The sequence below is a fragment of the Coregonus lavaretus genome, assembly GCF_964263955.1.
Source record: "Coregonus lavaretus genome assembly, chromosome: 20".
NCBI lineage: Eukaryota > Metazoa > Chordata > Actinopteri > Salmoniformes > Salmonidae > Coregonus > Coregonus lavaretus.
The window spans coordinates 33,528,763-33,540,398 of NC_140007.1; the positions used below are offsets into that span (position 1 = coordinate 33,528,763).

The 11,636-nt window shown below is 43.5% G+C and overlaps 1 protein-coding gene across 1 annotated transcript in view; it reads left to right on the top strand.

Moving 5' to 3' along the window:
- The window catches only part of LOC311148133 (plexin-A2-like), a 212,543-nt gene that overhangs the window by 199,058 nt on the left and 1,849 nt on the right, over positions 1–11,636 (top strand). Inside the window, exons 28-32 of the mRNA XM_084185028.1 lie at positions 2,697–2,796; positions 6,653–6,843; positions 7,402–7,571; positions 8,299–8,511; positions 11,018–11,168. Of these exons, the coding sequence (XP_084041154.1) occupies positions 2,697–2,796; positions 6,653–6,843; positions 7,402–7,571; positions 8,299–8,511; positions 11,018–11,168 (825 nt within the window). The remainder of the gene's footprint in view (positions 1–2,696; positions 2,797–6,652; positions 6,844–7,401; positions 7,572–8,298; positions 8,512–11,017; positions 11,169–11,636) is intronic.

Sequence of the window (11,636 nt, forward strand, 5' to 3'; positions counted from 1 at the left end):
TGTGTAAATCAAATGATTAAAAATCAATTTTAATTCCAGGTTGTAAGGCAACAAAATAGGAAAAATGCCAAGGGGGGTGAATACTTTCGCAAGCCACTGTAGCTCAGTGTAGTTGAGATCAATGGGAGAGATCAGACACACCAAATAACCTTTTGGAAGAATACTGTAGACAATAGAGATTGATTGGAGGGCTGACTTCCACTGAGCCCTTCTTCTCTGTCACTCTCACTGTCTCCTCCTATCTCACGGGTCCTTTGTAGCTCAGTTGGTCAAGCATTGGCGCTTGTGATGCCAGGGTAGTGGGTTTGATTCCCGGGACCACCCATACGTAAAATGTATGCGCGCATACATGACTGTAAGTCGCTTAGGATAAAATGGTCTGCTAAATGGCAGATATATATATATATATATATATATATATATATATATATATATATATATATATATATATATACACAGTGGGGAAAAAAAGTATTTAGTCAGCCACCAATTGTGCAAGTTCTCCCACTTTAAAAGATGAGAGAGGCCTGTAATTTTCATCATAGGTACACGTCAACTATGACAGACAAAATGAGAATTTTTTTCCAGAAAATCACATTGTAGGATTTTTATGAATTTATTTGCAAATTATGGTAGAAAATAAGTATTTGGTCAATAACAAAAGTTTCTCAATACTTTGTTATATACCTTTTGTTGGCAATGACACAGGTCAAACGATTTCTGTAAGTCTTCACAAGGTTTTCACACACTGTTGCTGGTATTCTGGCCCATTCCTCCATGCAGATCTCCTCTAGAGCAGTGATGTTTTGGGGCTGTCGCTGGGCAACACAGACTTTCAACTCCCTCCAAAGATTTTCTATGGGGTTGAGATCTGGAGACTGGCTAGGCCACTCCAGGACCTTGAAATGCTTCTTACGAAGCCACTCCTTCGTTGCCCGGGCGGTGTGTTTGGGATCATTGTCATGCTGAAAGACCCAGCCACGTTTCATCTTCAATGCCCTTGCTGATGGAAGAAGGTTTTCACTCAAAATCTCACGATACATGGCCCCATTCATTCTTTCCTTTACACGGATCAGTCGTCCTGGTCCCTTTGCAGAAAAACAGCCCCAAAGCATGATGTTTCCACCCCCATGCTTCACAGTAGGTATGGTGTTCTTTGGATGCAACTCAGCATTCTTTGTCCTCCAAACACGACGAGTTGAGTTTTTACCAAAAAGTTATATTTTGGTTTTATCTGACCATATGACATTCTCCCAATCCTCTTCTGGATCATCCGAATGCACTCTAGCAAACTTCAGACGGGCCTGGACATGTACTGGCTTAAGCAGGGGGACACGTCTGGCACTGCAGGATCTGAATCCCTGGCGGCGTAGTGTGTTACTGATGGTAGGCTTTGTTACTTTGGTCCCAGCTCTCTGCAGGTCATTCACTAGGTCCCCCCGTGTGGTTCTGGGATTTTTGCTCACCGTTCTTGTGATCATTTTGACCCCACGGGGTGAGATCTTGCGTGGAGCCCCAGATCGAGGGAGATTATCAGTGGTCTTGTATGTCTTCCATTTCCTAATAATTGCTCCCACAGTTGATTTCTTCAAACCAAGCTGCTTACCTATTGCAGATTCAGTCTTCCCAGCCTGGTGCAGGTCTACAATTTTGTTTCTGGTGTCCTTTGACAGCTCTTTGGTCTTGGCCATAGTGGAGTTTGGAGTGTGACTGTTTGAGGTTGTGGACAGGTGTCTTTTATACTGATAACAAGTTTAAACAGGTGCCATTAATACAGGATAACGAGTGGAGGACAGAGGAGCCTCTTAAAGAAGAAGTTACAGGTCTGTGAGAGCCAGAAATCTTGCTTGTTTGAAGGTGACCAAATACTTATTTTCCACCATAATTTGCAAATAAATTCATAAAAAATCCTACAATGTGATTTTCTGGATTATTTTTTCTCAATTTGTCTGTCATAGTTGACGTGTACCTATGATGAAAATTACAGGCCTCTCTCATATTTTTAAGTGGGAGAACTTGCACAATTGGTGGCTGACTAAATACTTTTTTTCCCCACTGTACATATATATATATACTGTATATTATGGCTCTCTTTTTCTTACCGTCCATTTTCTGTCTCACTTTCTCTCTTTTCTTTTTTTACAATACTTTGTCTCTCTCTCTCTCTCTCTCTCTCTCTCTCTCTCTCTCTCTCTCTCTCTCTCTCTCTCTCTCTCTCTGAGCTGAAGCGACACCATCACTGCTGTGATGACAATGAGGCGGAGGCGGTTGTTCGCTAGACATGCCAGTGGGAAGCCCTCACTCCACCGTGCTTTAGCTCTGTCTTTCTACCCGCTCCTCCTTCCCTAATGGCTGGGGAGGGATGGGAATAACAGTCATCACGGAGGCATTTGAGTCGTTTCTTACAGAGACGGTCTTCAGAGAAATCCCACAGGGCTTTAGAGAGAGCAGAGAAAGAAGCTGAATGGAGAGAACGTGACAGAGTACAGGGACGGAGGGATAGAGTTAGAGAGGGAGGAAATGATGTCATGTGAGGATGTGTTCGTATATCTTAGAAAGAGACAGAGGGTGACAAACCAGGGTTGCAGATCAATGTGTACTGCGTACATTCAACATGTTATCTGTGAGCAGTACACCTGTAGATTGCCGATTAAACATGTTATCTTATCAAAACGTTCTCTGTTGTGTTGTTGCAGGTGTCTGACCGCTGTGTGGTGGCTCTGGTGCCCAAACAGACCTCTTCCTACAACATCCCCCCATTAGCCAGCATCTCCAGGACCTCCATCAGCAGATATGGTGAGTACCATAGAGCGACATAGAAAATTATACATCTCTATGATAAGTACTGTACTGCCTTAGCTCCTCCCTCTTTTGGACCATTTCAAACAAACACCTGTTACATAATAGATTAACATGGGAAGAGGAGGGGAGGGGTTTGAGATAGAAGTGTTCACTGTGTAAGCCTATGGGAGCAGACCTGATAGAAAAATTAGACTTAGATTAGTTTGTAGACATTTTAGCAGACACTTTTGTCCAGAGCCACAATGTGAGCAACAATAAAATCCTCCTAGCTAGGACCAGCTCTGTTTGGAGCGTCTATGCTTTGCTGTGGAGGCATTGTTTACCGTACTCTCTCCTCCCGACAGTGTTTGCTGCAGTTTGCCTCAGCACAGATACTGCAGGGGTGGCAGAGGGATGGAGAGAAACAGGAACGGGGGGGATAGAGGGATGCAGGGAGAGAGGGGGAGAGTAGAGAAGGCCGATGGGAGACATGGAGAGAGGTGTTTGTTTTAACCATCAAGTATAATAATGAGGATGCCAGACTGAGCCTGGAGCCAGGGTATAATGGTCCGACACACAGACACACACACTGATGACAGTCACAGCGGTGATCCACAGGGTGTCCCATCTGGTCCCATGCCCAACCCCAGACACAGAGAACCGCATCCAACGGCAGTGTGTGATTGGGTAATTATTCACTGTGAATTATACTTTACACCAATGGGAAGTGAGAACGGAGCGTGGATGGACAATTATCAGGGCTGGGATTGAATGAGAACCCCCATAGGTTGTTGTCAGTCGCCTGGAGACCCTCCCTCTCTTCCACACACACACACACACACACACAAAGTCACACACATACACACACTTCTCTCAACTAATTTACCAATAACAAAACCAACAGTATATTTCAAATTACCAACCTAAACTATCAAAACTAAGTTTGGTTCAGTGGCAGTGAGGCATACAGTATTCCGTCCTCAACAGTATTCCATTCACAACAGTATTCCTTCCTGAACAGTATTCCATTCTCAACAGTATTCCTTCCTGAACAGTATTCCATTCTCAACAGTATTCCTTCCTGAACAGTATTCCATTCTCAACAGTATTCCGTCCTGAACAGTATTCCATTCTCAACAGTATTCCTTCCTGAACAGTATTCCATTCTCAACAGTATTCCGTCCTGAACAGTATTCCATTCTCAACAGTATTCCGTCCTGAACAGTATTCCATTCTCAACAGTATTCCTTCCTGAACAGTATTCCATTCTCAACAGTATTCCGTCCTGAACAGTATTCCATTCTCAACAGTATTCCTTCCTGAACAGTTTTCCATTCTCAACAGTATTCCTTCCTGAACAGTATTCCATTCTCAACAGTATTCCTTCCTGAACAGTATTCAATTCTCAACAGTATTCCTTCCTGAACAGTATTCCATTCTCAACAGTATTCCTTCCTGAACAGTATTCCATTCTCAACAGTATTCCGTCCTGAACAGTATTCCATTCTCAACAGTATTCCGTCCTCAACAGTATTCCATCCTCAACTGTATTCCTTCCTGAACAGTATTCCATCCTCAACAGTATTCCTTTCTGAACAGTATTCCATTCTCAACAGTATTCCTTCCTGAACAGTATTCCATTCTCAACAGTATTCCTTCCTGAACAGTATTCAATTCTCAACAGTATTCCTTCCTGAACAGTATTCCATTCTCAACAGTATTCCTTCCTGAACAGTATTCCATTCTCAACAGTATTCCGTCCTGAACAGTATTCCATTCTCAACAGTATTCCGTCCTCAACAGTATTCCATCCTCAACTGTATTCCTTCCTGAACAGTATTCCATCCTCAACAGTATTCCTTCCTGAACAGTATTCCATTCTCAACAGTATTCCTTCCTGAACAGTATTCCATTCTCAACAGTATTCCTTCCTGAGCAGTATTCCATTCTCAAAAGTATTCCGTCCTGAACAGTATTCCGTCCTGAACAGTATTCCGTCCTGAACAGTATTCCATCCTCAACAGTATTCCGTCCTGAACAGTATTCCATCCTCAACAGTATTCCTTCCTGAACAGTATTCCATCCTCAACAGTATTCCTTCCTGAACAGTATTCCATTCTCAACAGTATTCCTTCCTGAACAGTATTCCATTCTCAACAGTATTCCTTCCTGAACAGTATTCCATTCTCAAAAGTATTCCGTCCTGAACAGTATTCCATTCTCAACAGTATTCCTTCCTGAACAGTATTCCATCCTCAACAGTATTCCATCCTCAACAGTATTCCATCCTCAACAGTATTCCATCCTGTTTTCATAGCCACAAGGGTTGCTTCAATCTGTTTTACTACAAAGAGCTTGTTGAATATTTTACCAAACTCATGAAATAGCAATGAGGCGGTGAATGGGGGTGTTCCTTTTTAGTGTGTGTTTGTGTGTGTGTGTGTGTGTGTGTGTTTTGTACTGCTTTAGAAAACAGCCGCTCCTCCTCTGGCTCCAGCCCGGTCCCCCATCAATCATAGCCTGGCACAGCGGGCACAGATGTGCCCAACACCCAGCTGATTGATTCATATCAATTTAACGTTCAGCACTTAGCATCTCGCCTCAATTTACCGTGCCAGCAGTCCCCCGCCCCCCAATAACCCGCTACACATTCCCCCCTGACGCCTCACAAACACACACACACACCTGCGGCCCTCACACCCACCTCAGGTAGCCTGAAGCCTGATACAGTGGTTACAGAGCTGAAGACAGAGGGAAGAGAGTAATCTGCCCCCCTGGAGAGGAAGGAGGAAAGAGAGGGGTAGGGACTTGACAGTGGCATAAGATGGGATTTGAGACCTCAATCCACCCCACTGTCACACAGAGATAGAGACATACACACACACCCTGCCAGGCCCAAAGGTCCCCAGGGGCCACCCTAAAGACCCTGTTCACTGCTGCTGGTCTTTAGAACATACCACTTAGAGACGAAAGTCGCTGTAGTGCTCTGGGGCATTGTTGTCCCGCGCTGCCCTTTGAAGCCAGGTGAGAGAGGTCTGACACTGATCTAGAGTCCCACGAGACCTCTCACAGACTCAAAATAGACATACACACACACTGCCGGGAAGGAAATAACTGCTAATAAGGAAGACTGTAGAGGAAGAGAGGAGGAAGAGCACCACTCCTTAGTGTCAAAGGAATGAGGGAACTGAGATGGGAAGGGGGGAGAGAAGAGAGGGCAGACAGGGGAGGATGGCTGGAGTGCTTTACATATTAGACATCTTTTGATACATTGATTAGGACTGTGACTGAGACCCTTACAGTATGGCGACTGCAGGAAAGAGACAATTATGATTCCTTATAAGAGGAGCTAAGGAGAGCCACGTCTCTCTCTCTCTCTCTCTCTCTCTCTGTCTCTCTCTCTCACACATCTATTCAGAGAGAGGGATGACATGAAAGAGAGAGCGAGAGGAAGAGAGAGAGACAGAGAGATGATATGCGAGTGAGAAAGAGTGATATGATAAGAGAGAGAGGGATGATATGAAAGAGAGAGAGAGGGGGAGCTGGGCTGACAGCTGCCCCTCCACTGTCTGGACTTAATGAAATATTAAAGAGGTGCATGGCTCCTTTCATCTTTGGTATTTTATTAGGATCCATCTAGTCTAGTGAAAGGGAGCTGCTCCTGCACTCCAGAGGCCAAACAGACACGTATCAACATCGACGGCCAGCAGACAGACACAGACCTGCAGGCAAATTAGAGCAGAGGTGTGTGTGTGTGTGTGTGTTACTATTGTATTTCCAAACTGAACAGGACAAGGGAAAAGAGCACAGAACCTGGAACATTTACAAGTGTCTAATTTATCTATTTTTCTCTCTCTCTTTCCCACTCTAGACTCATCCTTCCGGTACACAGGTAGTCCAGACAGTCTGCGTTCCCGTGCCCCTATGATAACCCCTGACCTGGAGAGTGGGGTCAAGGTGTGGCACCTGGTCAAGAACCACGAGCATGGAGACCAGAAGGAGGGAGACCGCGGCAGCAAGATGGTCTCTGAGATATACCTGACCAGGCTGCTGGCCACCAAGGTAACACCCGGCTTAAATACATTTTAGTCATTTAGCAGACGCTCTTATCCAGAGCGACTTACAGTTAGTGAATACATATTTTTTTATACTGGCCCCCCGTGGGAATCGAACCCACAACCCTGGCATTGCAAACGCCATGCTCTATCAACTGAGCTACATCCCTGCCGGCCATTCCCTCCCCTACCCTGGACGACGCTGGGCCAATTGTGCGCCGCCCATGAGTCTCCCGGTCGCGGCCGGCTGCGACAGAGCCTGGATTCGAACCAGGATCTCTAGTGGCACAGTTAGCACTGCGATGCAGTGCCTTAGACCACTGCGCCACTCAGGAGTACATAGTAAATACTTCTTTATATACCAACACACTGCATTGTCTCTCCATATTTCAATTATACTACAGTAGTTTACTTTCAGTTCCTGTTGGTATGTTTACATACATTTTACAAAGTGTGGCTAGTGACAGACTTTTGTTTCCCTAGGTTCTTTCCTATTCATTGAGGAAATCAGTTGTTCAGTGAGTTCATGTATGTCTGAACTAGTGTGTCCATTGTTTTTACCCAGGGTACCCTGCAGAAGTTTGTGGACGACCTGTTTGAGACGTTGTTCAGTACCGTCCACCGAGGTAGCGCCCTGCCCCTCGCCATCAAATACATGTTTGACTTCCTGGACGAGCAGGCAGACAAACACGGCATCCACGACCAAGATGTCCGCCACACATGGAAGAGCAACTGGTGAGCAACCTGAAAGATGTAAAATAGGAATGATAGGATGGATCTATAATATGATGTATAATATAGGATGCAATGTGTATCATTGTGTATCACTTAGTTCTACAAAAGAGACATGACTCTAAACTTTATCATAGGACGATACACTGAGTCATCGGTTAGAAACATTCTAAAATATAACAGTACTGGATTCTGCCTGTCTGGAGTTATGAGCCTTAAGCTCCTCACTTGAGTGACCCAGAAAGAGGAGAGAAATACAGTACTGATAGTTGGTGGATTCTGGCTCCCAGAGAGTGAAGAAAAATATTGAGAGTGGATTCTGACTGACTCATTCCTTTGCCCTCTCTCTCCCCCCCTCTTTACCTCCCTCTCTCTCTCTCCCCCGCTCTCTCTCCCCCTCTTTACCTCCCTCTCTCTCTCTCCCCCTCTTTACCTCCCTCTCTCTCCCTCTTTACCTCCCTCTCTCTCTCCCCCTCTCTCTCCCCCGCTCTCTCTCCCCCTCTTTACCTCCCTCTCTCTCTCCCCCTCTTTACCTCCCTCTCTCTCCCCCTCTTTACCTCCCTCTCTCTCCCCCTCTTTACCTCCCTCTCTCTCCCCTGCTCTCCCCCTCTTTACCTCCCTCTCTCTCTCCCCCTCTCTCTCCCCCTCTTTACATCCCTCTCTCTCTCCCCCTCTTTACCTCCCTCTCTCTCTCTCTCCCCCTTTTTACCCCCCCCCCGCTCTCTCTCAGTCTTCCACTGCGGTTCTGGGTGAACGTGATCAAGAACCCCCAGTTTGTGTTTGACATACACAAGAGCAGCATCACGGATGCCTGTCTGTCTGTGGTGGCCCAGACCTTCATGGACTCCTGCTCCACGTCAGAGCACCGCCTGGGCAAGGACTCGCCCTCCAACAAGCTGCTCTACGCTAAAGACATCCCCAACTACAAGAGCTGGGTAGAAAGGTAAGAGTGAGACACCAATATACATTTTCAACAGTGAAGAGGCGACTCCAGGATGCTGACCTTCTAGGCAGAGTTGCAAAGAAAAAGCCATATCTCAGACTGGCCAATAAAAATAAAAGATTAAGATGGGCAGTCTGAGATATGGCTTTTTCTTTGCAACTCTGCCTAGAAGGTCAGCATCCCGGAGTCGCCTCTTCACTGTTGACGTTGAGACTGGTGTTTTGCTGGTACTATTTAATGAAGCTGCCAGTTGAGGACCTGTGAGGCGTCTGTTTCTCAAACTAGACACTCTAATGTATTTGTCCTCTTGCTCAGTTGTGCACCGGGGCATCCTACTCCTCTTTCTATTCTAGTTAGAGCCAGTTTGCGCTGTTCTGTGAAGGGAGTAGTATACAGCGTTGTACGAGATCTTCAGTTTCTTGGCAATTTCTCGCATGGAATAGCCTTCATTTCTCAGAACAATAATAGACTGACGAGTTTCAGAAGAAAGTTATTTGTTTCTGGCCATTTTGAGCCTGTAATTGAACCCACAATTGCTGATGCTCCAGATACTCAACTAGTCTCAAGAAGGCCAGTTTTATTGCTTCTTTAATCAGCACAACAGTTTTCAGTTGTGCTAACATAATTGCAAAAGGGTTTTCTAATGATCAATTAGCCTTTTAAAATGATCAACTTGGATTAGCAAACACAATGTGCCATTGGAACACAGGACTGATGGTTGCTGATAATGGGCCTCTGTACGCCTATGTAGATATTCCATTAAAAATCAGCCGTTTCCAGCTACAATAGCCATTTACAACATTAACAATGTCTACACTGTATTTCTGATCAATTTGATGTTATTTTAATGGACAACAAAATTGCTTTTCTTTAGAAAACAAGGACATTTCTAAGTGACCCCAAACTTTTGAACGGTAGTGTACATTTTTCAAACATTTTCCATCCTGAAAATTAGGAATAAGCAATGGCTTTGAATTCTGGTCAAACAGATGGAAAAGGGGTCTTAGAAATCATCTACCAGAAAAAGTCTTAAAAGGTATTAGAAATACATCAAAACACAATAATGTTGAACTGAAGACCCCTGCCAACTAATATCAACACTTATATGTAGTTTCTGAGAAAATGTTCTGCCTTCTTTTAAGTTTAAGAAACATTGCTTTGTGCCTTGAAATTCTGCTACCTAAAACCCACATATCTTTAAGATATTTTCTAATTTGTCTCCCTCATGAGGAGGGAGGATAATGAAAGTTCACAAAAGTAACAAGTAAAGGTAGACCTATCAATTAGCTATAGTGTTTTTACTGATATCAATTATTTAGTGATCGAATTTCTGAAAAATTGGTAACGGAATTTATGCAATTGAATTGGATACAATTGGAAATCATAGTAGTCACAAATCACAGTTGGGTTCACAAGTTTGGACAGCACAGCACAGTATAGTACAGCACAATAGAGTACAGTAAAGAAAAGTATAGTTCAGTACTGTGCAGTTAGGTAGAGTTCAGTACAGTACACAGTAGATCACACTATAATGTACTGTATTGTACTGTACTATACTCTACTACTGAACTGTACTGTGCTCTACTGTACTCTATTGTACTGAACTCTACTTTACTGTGCTGTACTTTGATGTCCAAACTTGTGAAACATAGACGTCTGTAATTGGTTCAGATTTGGTCCGATCCTGACCAACCAAATTTGGTCTTGTTTGGGGGCAGAGCTCATTAAAATAATAGCAAGTGTGTAGAATAATACCCAAATATGCAAAGGAGGATATGGCATATCTATCTATACCTTTGTGTACCTACAGTATTTAGGATACATCATCATGAAGAAAATCCATAATTGCATTTCTGTGTACAGATCAGGGACCCATGTTGAAATTCCTTTACCACAATTCTGTTACCGGGTGTAAATCCACTTCACTTACTGTAGTTCAATAACCAAAATAGATGTTTTCAAAGTCAATGTGTCATGTCATAGATGACACCACATTCTTTCTGCAGACATCGATGAATCATAATTCGGAGCAGGTATTTAAGAGTTTTTTGAAAAAACGTGGACACATAGAAAACTGAGGGAGATTTTACAAAAATTATGTTACTAAACTTAGCATTTTGCACAGTTCTTCCAGTAAATGTGTTTTTGTAAAATGTTGTGTAAATTGTTAAAAGTAGTCCTTGTGCATAGAGTTTTATATTATTAAAAAATTGAAATCAATGGTTTTTGTTTGGCATACATTGTAATTAAAACATCTGAGTCTCAGCACAATTCTGTTATTGTGGAATTGCCCACATACAATTCTATATCCTTGTTTTCTTACCCCTCACACAAACTGTTCTGGTCCTGGATACACTTGCCGTATATTAAGTATTACATATGTACTCGTAAAATGTGACTAATATGTAGAAAATGAGCCTCAACTTTCCAGTAAAGCATTTTGGTATAGAATGTGTGGTCTCTGTGCATGTTGATACTGAGTGTCGCCCCCTGTATGTGCCTCCAGGTACTATGCCGACATTAACCGTCTGCCAGCCATCAGTGACCAGGACATGAATGCCTACCTGGCAGAGCAGGCCAGGCTCCACTCCACAGAGTTTAACATGCTCAGTGCTCTTAACGAGATCTACTCCTATGTCTCCAAATACAGCGAGGAGGTGAGTCCTTACACACACATACATTGGGGGAAAAAAGTATTTAGTCAGCCTTAGACCACTGCGCCTGCTCTAGAGGAGATCTGCATGGAGGAATGGGCCAAAATACCAGCAAAAGTGTGTGAAAACCTTGTTAAGACTTACAGAAAACGTTTGACCTGTGTCATTGCCAACAAAGGGTATATAACAAAGTATTGAGAAACGTTTGTTATTGACCAAATACTTATTTTCCACCATAATTTGCAAATAAATTCATAAAAAATCCTACAATGTGATTTTCTGGATTATTTTTTCTCAATTTGTCTGTCATAGTTGACGTGTACCTATGATGAAAATTACAGGCCTCTCTCATCTTTTTAAGTGGGAGAACTTGCACAATTGGTAGCTGACTAAATACTTTTTTCCCCACTGTATAGACACACACACACACACACACACACACACACACACACACACACACACACACACACA